Consider the following 15,867-nt stretch of genomic DNA (forward strand, 5'->3'; position numbering starts at 1 on the left):
ATTTCCCTCGTCTGACACGTTCTCCACATACGGCGGGAGATCTACACATTTCCCGTTACATTAGTTAAATGTTTGATGATTTTAATAAAAAATTGTAATTGAATTGCTGAACAGAAGCACAACAAACATCAAATCATTTTCCTATCCGTAACGCGTTATACAAGATACTCACAGGACGAGGAACTCTCACACCGGGTTATGGGACTCTATACCTATGTTGGTCTACTGTCCGGTTATTTCTCAAAGCATCTAAAAACCATTACACTACCACCGTTCGTCTTGTGATCGGCGCACAAAACACGTCTATTGGATCCAAAAAAGTTTGGAACTTAGCCTCGTCAGTCCAAAGTACTCTTTTCCAGTCTTCTTCCGTCCCGGTTTTATGAGTTGTGAGAACTGATCTTCCTGCTTTGTTGTAGATTCGGGTCCAGACCTCTTCCTGCCTCGATTTTCTCCCGTAGCTCGCTTTCGCGTATGAGAGTAATGTACACCTTTACGTGAAACTCCAACCTTTTTTGCGTTGCGTTCAGAATATCCTGCTTTGTTCAAAGTACGAATAACACTTGGCTCCTCGAGAGAAATCCGTTTCCTTTTTGCCATATCATGCAGTTACCAACTGATGTCACTGTCGCGTGAACCACACAAAGCACACGGAACTCTGAACTAGATGCTTAATGGAATTATATACTTATAAAACAAACTGATCGCTATTTAAAACAAAAACAATGTTTGTATCTACCAATTTCAAGAAATTAACAATTGGCAGCGCAGCAACCTTTGTGGTCATAAAACACGTGCGCCGGTCTTTTGTGAAAGTACGGAATAACTAATAAGAAATGAGTAGTTTTCTGTATTATTGGTATAAGCATCACTGTCAAAATAAATTAACTTCAACAAGAACCTGTATATTTAAAATTTATTTGCGATATTTTTTTTATTTAATGAAAATAGGGTGTTTCTAAACTTTTGTAGGGTAGTGTAAAACGGGATATGGCAATCAATACATATGATTACGAAGGTGTATCACCTGGAGAAAGCTGGAGGTGTGTGCGTTCCACTTCTCCTCGGGCCGGCCGTGCCAGGTGTTGAGAACGGAGAGGCAGACCTTGCCGTCGTTGTACAGGTTGGGGTTGAAGCGCACCGAGTGGCGGCCCGTGGTCTCCAGGTTGATGAGCATGGGCACGGCGGGGTACTCCGCGGGGAAGTACACGTCCAGGATGAAACAGCCGTTCGCGTACGGCGTGTCCGAAGGACCCGTTATTAGCACCTACGACAGAATCGTCACAATTAATTGTGAAATATGTCAGATTTTTTTTATGTATGTAGACACATATCACGTTATTAGAGTCATTTATATACAATAATTATACAGGATGTATTATAATATTTTTTTATACTAAAACAGGTTCTTTACAAAAACTATGAACTTTAAAACGTAAACAAGTTCTAGCATTGCTTGAAATATACAATGTTTATATATCGTAACGTGTTAGCAATGTGTGTGTCGGACCTTCATGACGTCCAGCCTGTCGGCGTCGGTCCTGACGAACACGCTGGAGGAGTAGGAGAGCGGCAGGCTGGTGGCGAGCGTGGCGGCCTCCTGCGCCAGCCTCTTCATGCGGGCGGGGTGCGCGCGTTCGCCCGCCGCCCTCACCGTGCTCTCGAAGTGATACGGCACGGTGAAGCGGAACCCGCCCTCGGGACACTCGCACATCATCTCGAACGGTTCTATAATCATATCAGTTAAAAGTCGAAATTTTAACGATTTATTAAGTCTCTCGAGGGTTAGGTTATCTAAGCTTTAATTATAAATATTATTGAGATAAATGTATGTAGGTGTCGCTCACCGAACTGCATGGTCCTCATGAGGTGGATGTACCTCTGTTCCCGGGACACGCCCCTCAGAGGTCCCGCCACTCCAGCGCCCTCTGCCTCCCCTTCAGATCGATACATCAACGCCGACGTCGCCTATATAAAGACATGTAAAACTTAAGGGATATATTGTAAACTCTCGAGTGTTACTAATATCAAGCATCGTTACGTATGCAAGTAATGTGGTTAGCCAGTGTATTTCGATCTCTTGCCTTTCTATCTGACACAGGCCTCCCTCGAACATTTCTACAGCGATCGCTCGGATACTGTCTTTTGCAACATGGAGGCGAACACATGTGCGCACAGGTTAAATGTCATCCGTACCTGAATATCAGCGATGAGCAGCGCCAGACCCTCGTCCTCCTCGGACAGTTCAGAGTTGGTCGACGTGTTGAATCTTTGGCTGTACGTCATTTTACCGAATATGTTCTTTTTGCTCATTCTGAAAGGTGTAATAGAATCATTTAGCATGTTCCGTTTGATGAATCGTTAATTGATAAGAAATATTTAGTTTCTATTGTAATTTGTTTTATAATGATAAAACAGACACGACCAAATCCACTGTTACTCATATACGTATAGCAGGTCTCGTTACATTTTACAAAAGAAGTCATGAATTTACGATAATTATTTTTAAGTCGAATATTAAGTTGAAAAATGATGCTTAAGCATATTAAGAGCAACTACAGCACAGCAGGGCACGTGGAGTAGTTTGATATTCATCACCTCAGTTTGGTGGCGTAGGAGTTGGTGGTGCGACTCATGCTGGCCAGGAGGCGGGGCAGCGTGCGCAGGGCGGGCGACAGGCGGCGGCAGCGGAGAGCACGCAGCGCGCGGACGGCACGCAGCACGCACACGTACAGCGGGATGTGACGTGACATGTCCAGCACTGGAAATAACATGATGCGAAGCTGATTATATCATTGCCTGGCTGGATTATAAGAATTACACAACGATACATTTTTTATTTTGTTAGCAAAAAGCTTGATGAATTTTTAGTTGTATATATATATTAAATGAGATGTTTGAAACCTCGCCTGCCAGTTATCATGTGGAACGTGGGAGTAAGTGCATTTTAAAATAATAAAATACGCGTAGTAATTCGAAAAAAAAAATAGTTTCAATTAAATGAATACTCGTGAAAGTTAAGTTTAAAAAGTAAATACATGTTTAGTAAAACTATATTGTAAAGTATTATGTTAATTGAGTGGTGTACAAGATTCGACAGTTTCTAGAGCACCAATACTTTAAGAAACCCCGTCACATGTCATCAGACTTACCAGAATCGTTTCTAAGATATGAACATATGGCGGGTACGAGTGAACTTCCCGCCACTAGATCGATGAACTCAGGGGGCAGTTCCTTGGCCGCTCCCTCCTCTTCCTCCCCTTCCCCCTCCTCGGGAGAACCTTCTTCCGGCGGCCACTTCTCTCCCGGGTTCATGTATGACACTAATACCTGAACATAATATTTTTTGTTTCTGTGAACATTGTGAAGACTTCATGTTTCTTTAAAACAGGCAACACAAACTTTGAAAGGTAGAAATAAAACTGTCGAGGTTAATGGACGATGTCTTATAATTAATCTTGCAAAAATTTACCGACTCCGATGACAATAGTACAACGATACCAGGTCGATGGATACGAAGAAATGTAAAGAAAGTGGAGAATTGGATGGTAGATATACAAGTATTTTAGTTATTTTGTGAAATTAACAACTCTGCATATGGACTATTAATGGGTAACTTAATATTAATATAGGAAAACTATGGCTTCTAAAGTTATAATATTATTGACCTGCAGCAGTTGTGTGACGTGTTCCTCCTCGACCCTCTGCCTCACCAGCGCCTGCTCCACGTTCCAGGACTGCCGCGTGGAACCTGTGCCGAAGCCCGTACCCTTGGCCCAGTACAGCTGAGACTTCTCCTCCTTGCCGGTGCCGCCACCGGAACCGTTCGAACCTTGGCTGTTTTGCTGTTGTAATAAACACGTCATTACAATAGTGCAGGCAATTGACTTAATTTAAGAACGAGGTTTTATATCGGGTGTTTGGTATAATATTTGTTGAGTGTGGACATACCTGCGCCGCCTGCGGTCTGTGATGTGTGAAGACGGCGAGGCAGGCCAGTACGAGTCGCACGGCACCGAGTTTCAGTAGAGCCAGGCGGAGCGCCCGCCCCGCCGGAGACGCACGGGGAGCGCTCTCCAACAGCTGGGCCACCACACGGAACGGTAGAGTGCCCAGCGAGCCGCTACCACCGGCGCCGCTCACCACTATGTTACCTACACGATATACATCATGAATGTACAGGCTCAGACAAAACAGACATCCTAGTTTATATATGAATGAGTATATAATACTAATAGCGAATACGTTGGACAATATTCCAAGCACATATATATGTATGTATCTTTGTACTGACGTCCTTCCTCGTCGTGCGCCACTCCCAGAAGCAGTCTCAGCAGGTGCACTGCCCGCGCGCCCTCGTCCAGCAGGGCGGCGGCGTACCCCGGCAACTTCAGCAGCAGCGCCAGCGCCACGAGCGCGTGTGCCGGCACCCCCGCACACCCACTGGACTCCTCGGTCGCGGCACTGCTGTTGCTGCCCATGTTGCCGCCGATTCCTATCACGTTGCCGGCTGACGTCACACCTGCTTCCTCCACCTTGAAATGTTTAGTAATATCAAACCGCGTGGACTTCATTATTTTATAAATAAACTTAATTTTTATTGTATATCTTTATGCAGCAGTCAACGTACTCAAGCTAACAACACTTTCATTTTATCCTATCGTATATACAACATATTGATCAGTACACCAATAGAGTCGCCGTGTCCGCGGCACATTATTTTTATATTTTCGTTAGCAATTGCTGAAGGCTATATTGTCAATGATATACCTAATAATATTTTCTTGCTATGCATCGAACAAGTAAAAAATATTTATGTGACAAGTACTGAAGCTCGCTTCCATTTCTGAGTTTGTTAAGTAGTTACTACTACATACAAGAGAACAACCTCATTATCGGCCGTGTGTGTCGGTGGTCGCGGCAGTTGGTTTGTCCGAATGTAACATAAAAACTCACTTCATAGAAGTCCTCCAGCTTGACCCAATCCATGTCTGTATGGTGCGGGGGCGCGGGGGGCGGGGCGGGCGCTGCGTGAGGTCGCGGCAGACGAGCCGCCACGAGCGCCAGTCCGCCGCAGGCTCCGAACGATCGCAGGACTTCGCTACCAGAACACGCCTGCTGACTGCCGCCCTCCCACATCGGCCCCGACCAAGTGTCTGAACAACATACCATACCAGTAACATATACAAGTGAATAGTAGGAAAATAAACGAACCGATTGATGTTTTAATGTATATATTATTTTTTCTCGACTATTTGGTGATTACTTGTGATATCGGTGCAGTCGGACGGTTGTAATGTTGGAAACTGGTACATTAATTAGATATCTGTAGATTAACATCTGTATTTACCTCAGAAGCTCAAAAATAGTTAATATACATACCTCCCGAGGTGTTGAGGTGTAAGTTGAGTGTGAGGTGATCTGGGGCGGCGGTCGGCACCGCGGCCACCAGCTGGCCGAGGGTCGTGCTGGCAGGGATGCAGCCCTCGATCCCATCCACTTGTACGCGGATCGTAGACTTGATTAGGTCTGTAATATACATATGTGGTAAAATTAAATCACTTAGTATCAAATATTAAATATAATCACTTAAAAACTTTAATGTTTATATTTTATCTGCTTAGCAAATATCAAGGGATTTGCTGGTATTAATTTAAAACTAACCATCAGTAACTGACAGAACAGTGGCCTCATTGTTCTTGGTTTGCCTTTTCTTGTTCCCCTGTTGCTTGAGGGTGGTGTTCTTGACATCCTTGACTCGCTTGTCCTTGGAGGCGCTCGCGGCGGCCAGGGACAGCTCCCAGGGCTCCGCGGCGGTCATGATGGCGGTGTCGGAGGCGCTCCGCAGTACTGAGCCGGGATTGCTGGTCGTTGCTGAACTAGTGCTTGTACTTAGCCGAGATGCTTCTTCGAGCAGAGGGACTGGAAAACATAATTTTTAATACAGTTTTATTTTTACTAGACAATATTGGTTATAGAAATAGCATCGGTCATAAAACCTATTACACACTGCTACTGCTTTTCTATTGATGTACCAATTTAATATATGGCCAAACATTATGGTATCCATAAAGACAGTTCACCTGGTGGTCGATGTTCAGCCAGTAGAGTGCGTACGGTGGTGGTGAGTGGTACATGTAGCGTGGCGTGTGCTGCTGCGGCTGGATGTGTAGGGACGCCCGCCCCGCACCATCCCGCCCCGCTCGACCCCGCCCAACGTAACGAAACGCTCACACGCTCTCCGGACAGCACCAGCCTCAGTATGAGGGAACGAGTGAAGCCAGACAGACCTTCTGGACCTGGGATACAAAGATGGCACAATATTTAGAATAATGATTGCAACTTTTCCATAGACAAGATATGCACGTAAGTTATTCGCATATGTTCCTAATTTTTAATATTTTTATAACATATCTACAACACATAGAGAACGAACATCTTATGGGCTTTGCTTCTGTATTAATCTTAAATAAATTTAGTTTCTCACCGGTGTAAGGCATATCTTCCAGTATGGAGTGTAAGGTGGATGCGAACAATTTCTGATTAGCTGTGTGACAGACGGTCAGCTCAGCGAACAGGCGGATGGTGTGCTCTTCCAAGGCTGCAAACGCAGCACTCTCCTGCCATGTGCTGAGGAAAAGAAAAATATATTAAATGTATAATACAGACGACACGAGGACTAATATAACAGAACAGCGGTCATACACCATCAAAACAAGGATTTTTATTATTTCAGGTCTTAATTAAAAGAACATCCCTTTAATTAAGACCTCAATTCAAAAAAGACCCAATCACTTAATGGCTCATTGTTAGTTATAACAATTTTATAAATGGCGTAAAACGAAAAAAAAATTATGGCACTGCACCGTCCACATATGACAGCAAATATAAAATTTAATATTTAAAGTAGTAAAGAGTAAGTTCATCTTACACATCATTAGGTCTCGGGTAGCACAGAAGCTTCAGCAGCGGTTTCCAGAACACGTTCCCCGTGGAGCCAAGCCAGTCCTTGAGGCGACGCTCCGAGCACACCAGCCGCGCCCACTCCACCGCGTCACACACGGACCGCATCGTAGACACCTCTGCTTATGACACACACACTATCAGAATCCACGTCAATAAATAAAAAAAAAATGAAAAGAAAAGAGTAGATAAGTGGTCGCTGTCTTCCATAGACATCGAGAATAAATTACTGTTTTCCATAGACAAAGCTGTCTCTTCACTTTGGTTTAAGACTACTGTATTTTCATGTGCTCACCCTTCAATCGCTTATGTTCCTCGCTACTAGTGTCCGTCATACGAATATCCTCTTGGGATCCCGTTTGAGTCATTAAGGTAGCTAGTTTCGCTTCACTGAATTCTGTAAAAACAAATTAATAAAGACTATGTATAAAAACGGACAAACTTAACTTCCTATTGACTGGACAATATTTGAAATTACATAATTATGTTTTTTTTTGTAAAATACGACATACAAGAAAAATAATATGTAGCCTTAATTCAATTGGTAGAACGCAACATGATATTTGTGCAGGTTGAATCCTGCTTGTTTTGATAAATTTTAATCTCTATTTAAACAAAATCTTAATTAAATCGCTCACCAGCTATCGATCGTACAAGAGCCGTGGGTAGCGGACAGTGTAGCAAGGCCAGTGTCGCTGCGGGCGACATGGCGGCCGCGGCCAGGGTACGGAGCTGCCAGCCGCGGAGGACCGGCACTGCTCCAGGTCTAGAGTCTGCGCTGCACGCTGACGCAGACGGACGACCGACCTTAGTGTCATCGGTCAGACCTTCCATACTAACAAAAACGTTTACATCAATTGAACTGTTTATATATTGCGTTGTTCGATAGATTGGTATATAACGTACCTCTCCGGGGAATCCATTTGTATTTCCATCTGTTCTAACAGTAGCCGGAACAGTTCGGGTCGTATGTAGCACATGGAGCACAGGACTGAAGAAAATAGTTAACGTGTTAGTTTAAGCTCTGTATTATAATGAGTTAACGATATGAGATAGACTATATACCAGAATCCAAGGATTTCTTAAGAAGATTCGTCTCGGGTACATCTTTAACCCACGTGTATATGAGCTCGAACAGGTCGTCAGTTATAAGATCTTCTAGATTATCTAATAGTCTTTCTTCTTTTAGAGTCCATAACACCTGGAAATAAAAATTTGTAAATTCATTAGTTAAACGGAAAGCATTTCATATAGATATCATAGAATACTTGTATGGTAGTATATACTATACTATATAATAATGATGTTTATTTCAGTGTAAGATAGTATCTTTACCGTAGCCAGGGTGTGTACTAGAGCGGCGGACGGCGGATGGCGTTGTCGCAGGGCTCTCTCAGCGGAGGTCGCGAGCCATTTCACGTACGCCCCGGCACAGCCCGCGCCACACCAACGACACAAGGCCTGCGCCAGCGCACACACGCTTCCCGCTCCTCCCACTGATGACGGCTGGAAGGCTGGAAATACATAAAACATATATGGTAATAATACTGGAGAAATCTGTACCGAAAACCCTTCATGACAAAGCTCTTATTAGGGAACATAAAAACGAGACGAAGGACCTTATTAAGAATTTTATCCATTAAATTACATTATTTAAAATATATACATATTAAGAAGACGCCTATAAATTTTGAGACTGGAATGTGACAAAGCAAAATACTGATTAGAGTTGAAGTGTGAGCTTAGGACGATACTAAACTTAAACTCTCCCCTTCACCAAACTATTGCTACGTTTCCTATGTATAATTAAGTGTATTTGCTAACAATGAGCGTGAGCGGTGGCGTCCATGTCTAAGAGTGCGGTGAGCATGGGCGCGCGCAAGGCGGGCTCGGCTCTAGCCGCCGCGAGCAGTGCGCGGTGCGCGTGCTGAGCCTGCGAGCCGCCCGCCGCCACACACGCACACAGAGCACTCAGCGCTCCGGACGACCCGAACAAACTCCACCGCCATCGCTCCAAGCGACCCCGCGTGCAAGCGTACACCACGCGCGTCCAGCGATTCCTGATAAAATAACAAAACACGATGTTATAATTAAATCGGCCATGTCTTCGTACAAGTAATGTATACCAGATATGTAGGACATATCTGAAAATCGATAATTGCGGTCAAAAATTAAACCAGTAAATGAAACTAGTATTATTCGGATATACTACGCGGATTTTATTATTTAAAAACTACGTAATCCCGACGTTTCGGTTACTTTGCAGCAACCGTGATCACGGGCAGACGACGACGACGACAGACATTCACACCTCGTCTGCCCGTGATCACGGTTGCTGCAAAGTAACCGAAACGTCGGGATTACGTAGTTTTTAAATAATAAAATCCGCGTAGTAAATCTGAATAATACTAGTTACATTTAAATGAATACTCGCGAAAATCTTAGATCTCATTAAATTAAACCAGTACATTAAAAAAAATGAATAACAATGTTTCTTAATATTTCAGTATTATTTATATTTTCGTTATCAAAACTGAATTCCTATCTTAGAATATAATTTAAAATCTAAAAACATATCAAGGTGTTTACATTTTTATAAGGAGAAAAAGTGTTCAAAGCATTTTTTTATTTATTGAAACGTATTAAAAATACGTTATTCGGATAAACGTTATCCACAATATCCCAACGTCGCCCCCCACACGCGACACGCCAATCCGTTAAGGTTCTCCAATATCTATTATCACCAAATGTTTAACATAAACAACACTCCAAGCAGTGAGTTCCGGCCGCTAGGAGATATCTGGTATGGATAATATTATCAAATTACTCGTGATTATTGAGGGTGTGCGCGTCACTCTGAGCGGCGAAGGCCGGGGCGGCCAGCAGCCTCAGCTGTAGGAGTCCCATGTTGGTGCTGTCCCGCGGCTTGTACAGTCGCAGGGTGACCGTGTTCACGACCAGAGGCCTCGCTAGCGCCAGGCGGATGAACGTCATCCCGGCCGTGTTCTGGGGCGTGCCCAGAGGTTCCACTGTACCGTTGCAGCCGGCCTCCACTGCGACCGCGCCGGGGCAGGCTGTATAAAGAAAAATGTCGTATAAGTCTGTTTTATTTATACGTCCCTGAACGATTTCCTAAAAATTAAAAGACTAACATGTTTTATATATTTGGTATGGAAAATATTTAACATATATTTAATATGTGAAGCATGTTAGTACTGACACCGTTTTCACATCCTTATATCACATGAGTTGTATCAGTTATCTTTGTAGATATGTGAGCTTATGTTTAAGTATTTTGAATCGCTTCTTTCTTGAGAGCCATATATTAAATATATTGTTTATACTGACTCGCGAGGCTGGTAAGGTGTGGGTGCAGGTGTACTTCGTGCAGGATGGCGGCGTAGGGCAGGTTGAGGGTGAGGGCGAGGGAGGCGTCGTCCACGCTGAAGAAGTGGTAGGACCAGGCGGCGGCCCGCACGCGGCGGGCGGCACACACGCCCGACCCCGAGCTACCCCCACCGCCCAGCAGCACGTCCGCCGCCTGAGCGGTCGGGTTGCCGCAGGAGACGGTGCCTGGAACATCATTATTACACTCTCGAGCTCGCTCTCATTCATACAAGTCTTCGGTTAAACTCCAGTTTATATTATTTTCACCGAATTAAAGCTCAGATTACCATTACTCATCAGCTTCATCATTACAAGCTGTATGGGCGTTGCCGCTCCATACTAATCAAGTTCAAGACGTCAAGCTAGCTTTTGAACTGCTCGTGATGTATTAAGTCTTTTTTAATGGATTCCTTTGTTGTTACAAGTTGTGTATACTAACAGAGCGGTGCGATATTGATGAGTCCATTCGCTGTTTCTATAACCGGCGGCTGCGTTTTCTTGTTGCCGGAGGAGGCGGCCGTGGACAGGTTGATGAGTTGAGGCGGGAGCTTCAAGTGATTCATCAGCGACGACACTAGACCCTGATTACTGCTGGGCCCCGCCTTTAATTTTTTTTTATAGAATTATATCATCAGTTTCGGCTCAAACTAACAATATAAAGGTTTAAATATTTTAATGGCATTTCCTTTTTTATCTTTATATTAAATTGCTAAAATAAGACATTTCAATTTCTGTTCTCAAGAACAAGAAAACTGCAGGATCGTGGATATAAATGTAGATTGTGGAGAAAAATGTCAAAAACAGAATGTCAATTGCAAAAAGAATGTGGTTGTTATATTTTTAAAATACAACACATTTTTATATTAAAACCACTGTGTTAATAACTGTACGTGATACCTTATGACAGGCTTGTAGTTTATCCAGGGCCAGTTCAAGTCCGCCGGCTCGTACGAAGGCCGCGCACAGTTCCGGTCGCTCCAGTGCTCGCACCACCACCTGCTGCATCCCCTGGGACAGCTTCACTACTTCTTCTTTTTCTGAAATTCACCAATAAACAACTAAGGGTTCGACATCTTAGGAAATATTAAAAGAAATAAAGAATTGTCCGAAACAAACTCTGACTAACTTTTAGAAAAAATCGAGAAATTTTCAAAATCTAGACCTTATTATCCTACCTATTATCTAAAATCGTTCAACAATTTCAGTTACATTTAATTACATCAAATTATCGTTTTAATCCTGTATGTAGGAATATGTCCTGCGCATTGTGACTTAGCGTCGTGAATTTTTTGTCATATGTAGAAAAAAATTGTCAAGCTAATGTTTGAAGAGATCTATCGCATTCAGAATATCGCCCTGGTAAGTACCAATAATCATATAAGAAATGTACTCACGTAAGTACTCCATGAGAGACGGTAACAGCAGGGCGGGGTCAGCTGCTAGCGCTGGTATTTGAGCTACCAGCCAGAACACCTCCTCACGGAGAGACCACCACTCCGTTCCGCCCTCGCTCCCTCCTGTTCTCATATATACATGTTACATATACTGTACGAGTTTGCTCAAATAGCCTATGTTCTGGTGTGAACTGTACTCACCAGAGTTCAAAACTTGCGTATTCATTCCGTCGCACAATGACAATGTTTTGTAGAACTTGTGCATTATTTCTGGATGTTGCAAAACTGAAAACGAATTTTTTTAAACATTAATAAGTAAACCTTGACGATTACAAAATGTGGGGACAGTTATAATGTATGCACCAGTGTCGGCGAAGCAGGGTGTTTTTGGAGCCTGCTGCTTCCTCTCGTCCTCCACGTTGGTGCCTTCCGCCTGTGCGTTGTTTTGCGCTTTTCTCTCATCCGTTTGACATTCTTCAGCTGAGCCTCCTGGACTCGGCGACTGTTCGTAGAAATCGTTTTTTTTTTAATTATTTTTATACACTTAAAAAAAATTAAGTTTAAATATACTTACCGAGTGCGCGAGGTCACTGGTTCCGGGCGATGCGGCTTCGCTAGTGGTATTCGCCCCTGGTAGTGGCAGCGCCAGTAGTTTGCGCGCATAGTGCAGTAAGTTCAACAACAGAGCCCGCCTGAGCGGAGCACGTCGCGTCGAGCCCGCCAGGACGTCGGCCAGCAGTCCCGACAGCCGCGCCTCCCCACCACCGCCACCACCACCGCCGCTCTCCGCTCGCCAGCCGCTACTCTCACGGACCCACCACCCGCACTGATCAGCTGAGGAAACACAACAGATTCGAATCATTGCCTTTTAGTGTACATAATACAAATGAACCGTCACCAGTGACTCACCGACGGCTTCTAGGAGCGGCAGTGCATGATGGACGTGGTGTGGTGCCAGCGCGGGCAGGAGTGAGTGCGCTGCACGGAGCAACGTCGTGTGCAAATCGAGGGCTGAATGTGCAACCGGCTGCGAGGGACCACCAGTGGAGTTCGGGCTACGCCAAAGCATCGCCACCACCTTCAACGCCACGAGAGCGCCCGCGCTGCCACGTGCCTTCACCACGCGAGACAACACCGATTGCAGGGCGGTCGCCGCTCCTACACCAGCCCCGATACTGGCACCGTCCTGTAGAACACGTGTAGTAATAATAAAGTTATAAACAACTTATTTAAGCGACATATTCAACGGAGTCTCCGTGGAATATTTTTCATTTTATTTTTGATGTTAACAAACATTACCAGATTACATATCGAGGGATTGATAAGAATCTTCTCTGTGATTTCTAAAGTACTTAATGCCTTACGAGGTAGGGTTCCGATGACACCACAGCCCCATCTGCCGTCACGTCCATGGAAATGAATTTGACGAGCGCCGGCACGAAGTACTCGCACTCCAGAATCACACGTCCCATGGTGTAAGAACTGCCTTCCGTCTGAGAACGGGTAAGGTGGGAATAGAAGAAACGTATAAATAACAGAGACTTATATCAAGCAAAGTATGTTATTTGAGCACATTTCAAGAATAATTTTAATTTTTTACCTGCAGCGGTAAACTGGACACCCAAGCCAACGCCTGCATCGATAACACCCAACACCTCAATGATATATTGTCTAATCTGCAAAAAAGTATCAGGATTACAATAGAACAGAACCCACACCTATCAGTCCTGTATCGATAACATTCTATGTGTACGTACTTTACAAGAGCGCGCAGGAGTGCCGTGATGGTGTCGACGGACAGCCTGATCCGCGGCACGTCCGGCGCCGCCAGAGCTCCCAGGGCCGCAGGACCGGACCCATTCAGGGTCAACCACAGAGAGACCACGTTCTCCATGAACGAACAGTCCACCTGGTGTGTGAATTTATTATTAGCACTTCATATTATATCATGCAACATCACTAAAGAACAGGTATATAACGTGTTCCTCACCTACCCTCGCACTAAAACGTTTTAACTTACTTGTTGATCGAATTCCAGAGCGAGATGTCTGAACACGTCGTACAAGGTGAGCGCTAGTGGTGGTTGCCTGGCGTCGTCCGTCTGGGGCGGGGTGGGTTGCATCGGCGGAGAGACTGGTGACGTGGGGTCGTTATCTTCGTTTTCGGCTGGGGAGGCGGGTGCGGAAGGAGGCTCGGGAGGTGGCCTGGCGGACGGCGCTCTAAGAGCCAGCGGCAGCGCTGCAGCGGTGGCAGCGAGCACCCGTCGTGCGAAACTCTCCCCGCCGCCCGCCGCCCCGCTCTCCAAGCGCGCGTCCACGCAAGTTGATAGGCTAAAAGTTTCATACTGTTAGGTTCTTAAACTACACATGTACGAGTATTATAAGATATAATCTACATACATTTCTTTTGACTATTTTTATATTGCGATGGTTAATCAAATTTATCTAATTCTAAATAAAGCATAAGGAACACCCACCAGTTGCTGCCGTCGGTGACGGGTTTCGTCCTAGATTCTTTCTTCACGGCCTCGAAGAAGTATTGTTCTAATTTCTCTTCGGATTCCGAGTCGTCGGATTCGGAGTTTTGTGACGATATTTGTACTAGTTGACAATCCAAGAATTCTAATAAACCTGAAGACGCTCCTACTTCAATTTAATAAGACACCGCAAGAGATATGGAGAATCAAATAAGGGTAAAGCATTAACATGAATTTAATTACCTGATATATTGGGTCGCTTCGGGGGCACTTTACACGAAGAACTGAAGTTCTGATTGACGCGAATGAAATGCAATTTGCCCGAACCTCCCCATTCGTCACTGGGCGTCGCTGGGAGCTCCCCGCACTCGTGTTCCACAAGATCCTGTAACACATATTAAAAATATAAGTAAATTAAAATAGACCAGAATATAAGTCTTAAATTTTTTTAATCTTGGTAATTAATATTAGGGGCCGTTCATAAAATACGTTCGCATACAAGGGGAGTAAGGGGGTCCTGCTGAGTGAGACAAGACGTGACAAGGGGGGCCGGGGGTATACGGCGACGGGACGTTCGCCGTTTATTATTCTATTTACATATTCTTTGTGAAAGATATTTATAAATTTATTAAAATTTTATTATAAAAACTAAATAAATATTTTAATTTTCAGAATTTGTGTACTATCATTTAGAGTTTATCATACTCAGCATCCTTAGGTTTTGTGACGAAATATTTCTAGGGGCGGTCACAGAAAGGGTGACAATAGGGGGAGGGGCCAAAAAAAGCTGATCTTAGTGTGACGCATTTTATGAACGGCCCCTTTTAAAACGACAATAGATTCATGTTTATATAAAAACATCACATGCGTTAAGTGCTCTTGAACTCATGTTCAGATTTAGATTACACCGTCTACATCGAGTAGCGAATAGATCATTACATACAATTGATTTGGCCTAATTATGTTTCTTTGTTAGCGTATTTATTTTGTTGGAATAAAAATCTGAAAATGTTCATTGTATTATCATACAGCGGACCTCAACGGGCAACCTACAACAATACCATCTTTTTGACTTAGATAATTTTATCTGATCTCATCCATTCCATTCGAAAATCATGTAAGGCCTGTATTTCTTATATAAATATATATAACAGAGACTGCATTGATAACTTCGCTATAAAACACACCTGCAGCAAGGTGGTGACGGCGTGTCGCGGCCACGGAGGTAGGGCGACCGCGAGTCTCGCCAGGCCCAGCACACTGGCCGGCTCCAACAGCGCCGCGCCCCCACACAAAGCGCACAGGCGGCCTACCACCTGAAACAATGTATACTCTAAAAACGTTCTGCATATATATAGTCAGAAATAATACGTTCGGTTGACGTGTTACAAAAAGCAGCAAAATACGAAGTTCATGGATAATATACCTTGGCACAAAGTAGGAGATGATCGGCCAGCAGGGTAGAGTCCATGGCCAGCATGTGTGTGACGAGGGCGTGCGCCAGCGACGCTCCCAAAGACGGAGAGACCAGCCTCGCTCCCTCGACAACGGAGCCAGCGGTGGACCCTGACGTGCCGCTGGACCCAGTCAGCTTGCACACCACAGCCATACGCGCTTTGAGACTCAGACGCGCGCGCTGTGTAACGA

At 44.4% G+C, this 15,867-nt stretch overlaps 1 protein-coding gene across 5 annotated transcripts in view; it reads right to left on the reverse strand.

The window, feature by feature from the left end:
• The window catches only part of LOC116773042 (baculoviral IAP repeat-containing protein 6), a 28,882-nt gene that overhangs the window by 1,307 nt on the left and 11,708 nt on the right, over positions 1-15,867 (reverse strand). For 2 of the 5 annotated variants that reach the window (XM_061528597.1, XM_061528595.1), the window contains exons 18-55: positions 15,647-15,856; positions 15,408-15,536; positions 14,464-14,605; positions 14,221-14,389; positions 13,765-14,074; positions 13,502-13,653; positions 13,345-13,420; positions 13,109-13,237; positions 12,654-12,930; positions 12,319-12,578; positions 12,108-12,246; positions 11,946-12,029; positions 11,745-11,867; positions 11,248-11,387; positions 10,790-10,952; positions 10,312-10,536; positions 9,791-10,037; positions 8,788-9,023; positions 8,299-8,477; positions 8,029-8,164; positions 7,870-7,954; positions 7,602-7,798; positions 7,259-7,360; positions 6,932-7,082; positions 6,488-6,630; positions 6,084-6,299; positions 5,665-5,922; positions 5,383-5,529; positions 4,957-5,156; positions 4,295-4,535; positions 3,952-4,154; positions 3,669-3,845; positions 3,153-3,330; positions 2,599-2,761; positions 2,197-2,314; positions 1,848-1,968; positions 1,511-1,728; positions 1,028-1,267 (exon numbers count right to left, since the gene is read on the reverse strand). In XM_061528597.1, the coding sequence (XP_061384581.1) occupies positions 1,028-1,267; positions 1,511-1,728; positions 1,848-1,968; positions 2,197-2,314; positions 2,599-2,761; positions 3,153-3,330; positions 3,669-3,845; positions 3,952-4,154; positions 4,295-4,535; positions 4,957-5,156; positions 5,383-5,529; positions 5,665-5,922; positions 6,084-6,299; positions 6,488-6,630; positions 6,932-7,082; positions 7,259-7,360; positions 7,602-7,798; positions 7,870-7,954; positions 8,029-8,164; positions 8,299-8,477; positions 8,788-9,023; positions 9,791-10,037; positions 10,312-10,536; positions 10,790-10,952; positions 11,248-11,387; positions 11,745-11,867; positions 11,946-12,029; positions 12,108-12,246; positions 12,319-12,578; positions 12,654-12,930; positions 13,109-13,237; positions 13,345-13,420; positions 13,502-13,653; positions 13,765-14,074; positions 14,221-14,389; positions 14,464-14,605; positions 15,408-15,536; positions 15,647-15,856 (6,684 nt within the window). The remainder of the gene's footprint in view (positions 1-1,027; positions 1,268-1,510; positions 1,729-1,847; positions 1,969-2,196; positions 2,315-2,598; positions 2,762-3,152; positions 3,331-3,668; positions 3,846-3,951; positions 4,155-4,294; positions 4,536-4,956; positions 5,157-5,382; positions 5,530-5,664; positions 5,923-6,083; positions 6,300-6,487; positions 6,631-6,931; positions 7,083-7,258; positions 7,361-7,601; positions 7,799-7,869; positions 7,955-8,028; positions 8,165-8,298; positions 8,478-8,787; positions 9,024-9,790; positions 10,038-10,311; positions 10,537-10,789; positions 10,953-11,247; positions 11,388-11,744; positions 11,868-11,945; positions 12,030-12,107; positions 12,247-12,318; positions 12,579-12,653; positions 12,931-13,108; positions 13,238-13,344; positions 13,421-13,501; positions 13,654-13,764; positions 14,075-14,220; positions 14,390-14,463; positions 14,606-15,407; positions 15,537-15,646; positions 15,857-15,867) is intronic. The other 3 variants (XM_061528599.1, XM_061528598.1, XM_061528596.1) reach the window with 3 other exon arrangements.

Source organism: Danaus plexippus, assembly GCF_018135715.1.
Source record: "Danaus plexippus chromosome 18 unlocalized genomic scaffold, MEX_DaPlex mxdp_35, whole genome shotgun sequence".
NCBI classification, from domain to species: Eukaryota; Metazoa; Arthropoda; class Insecta; order Lepidoptera; family Nymphalidae; genus Danaus; species Danaus plexippus.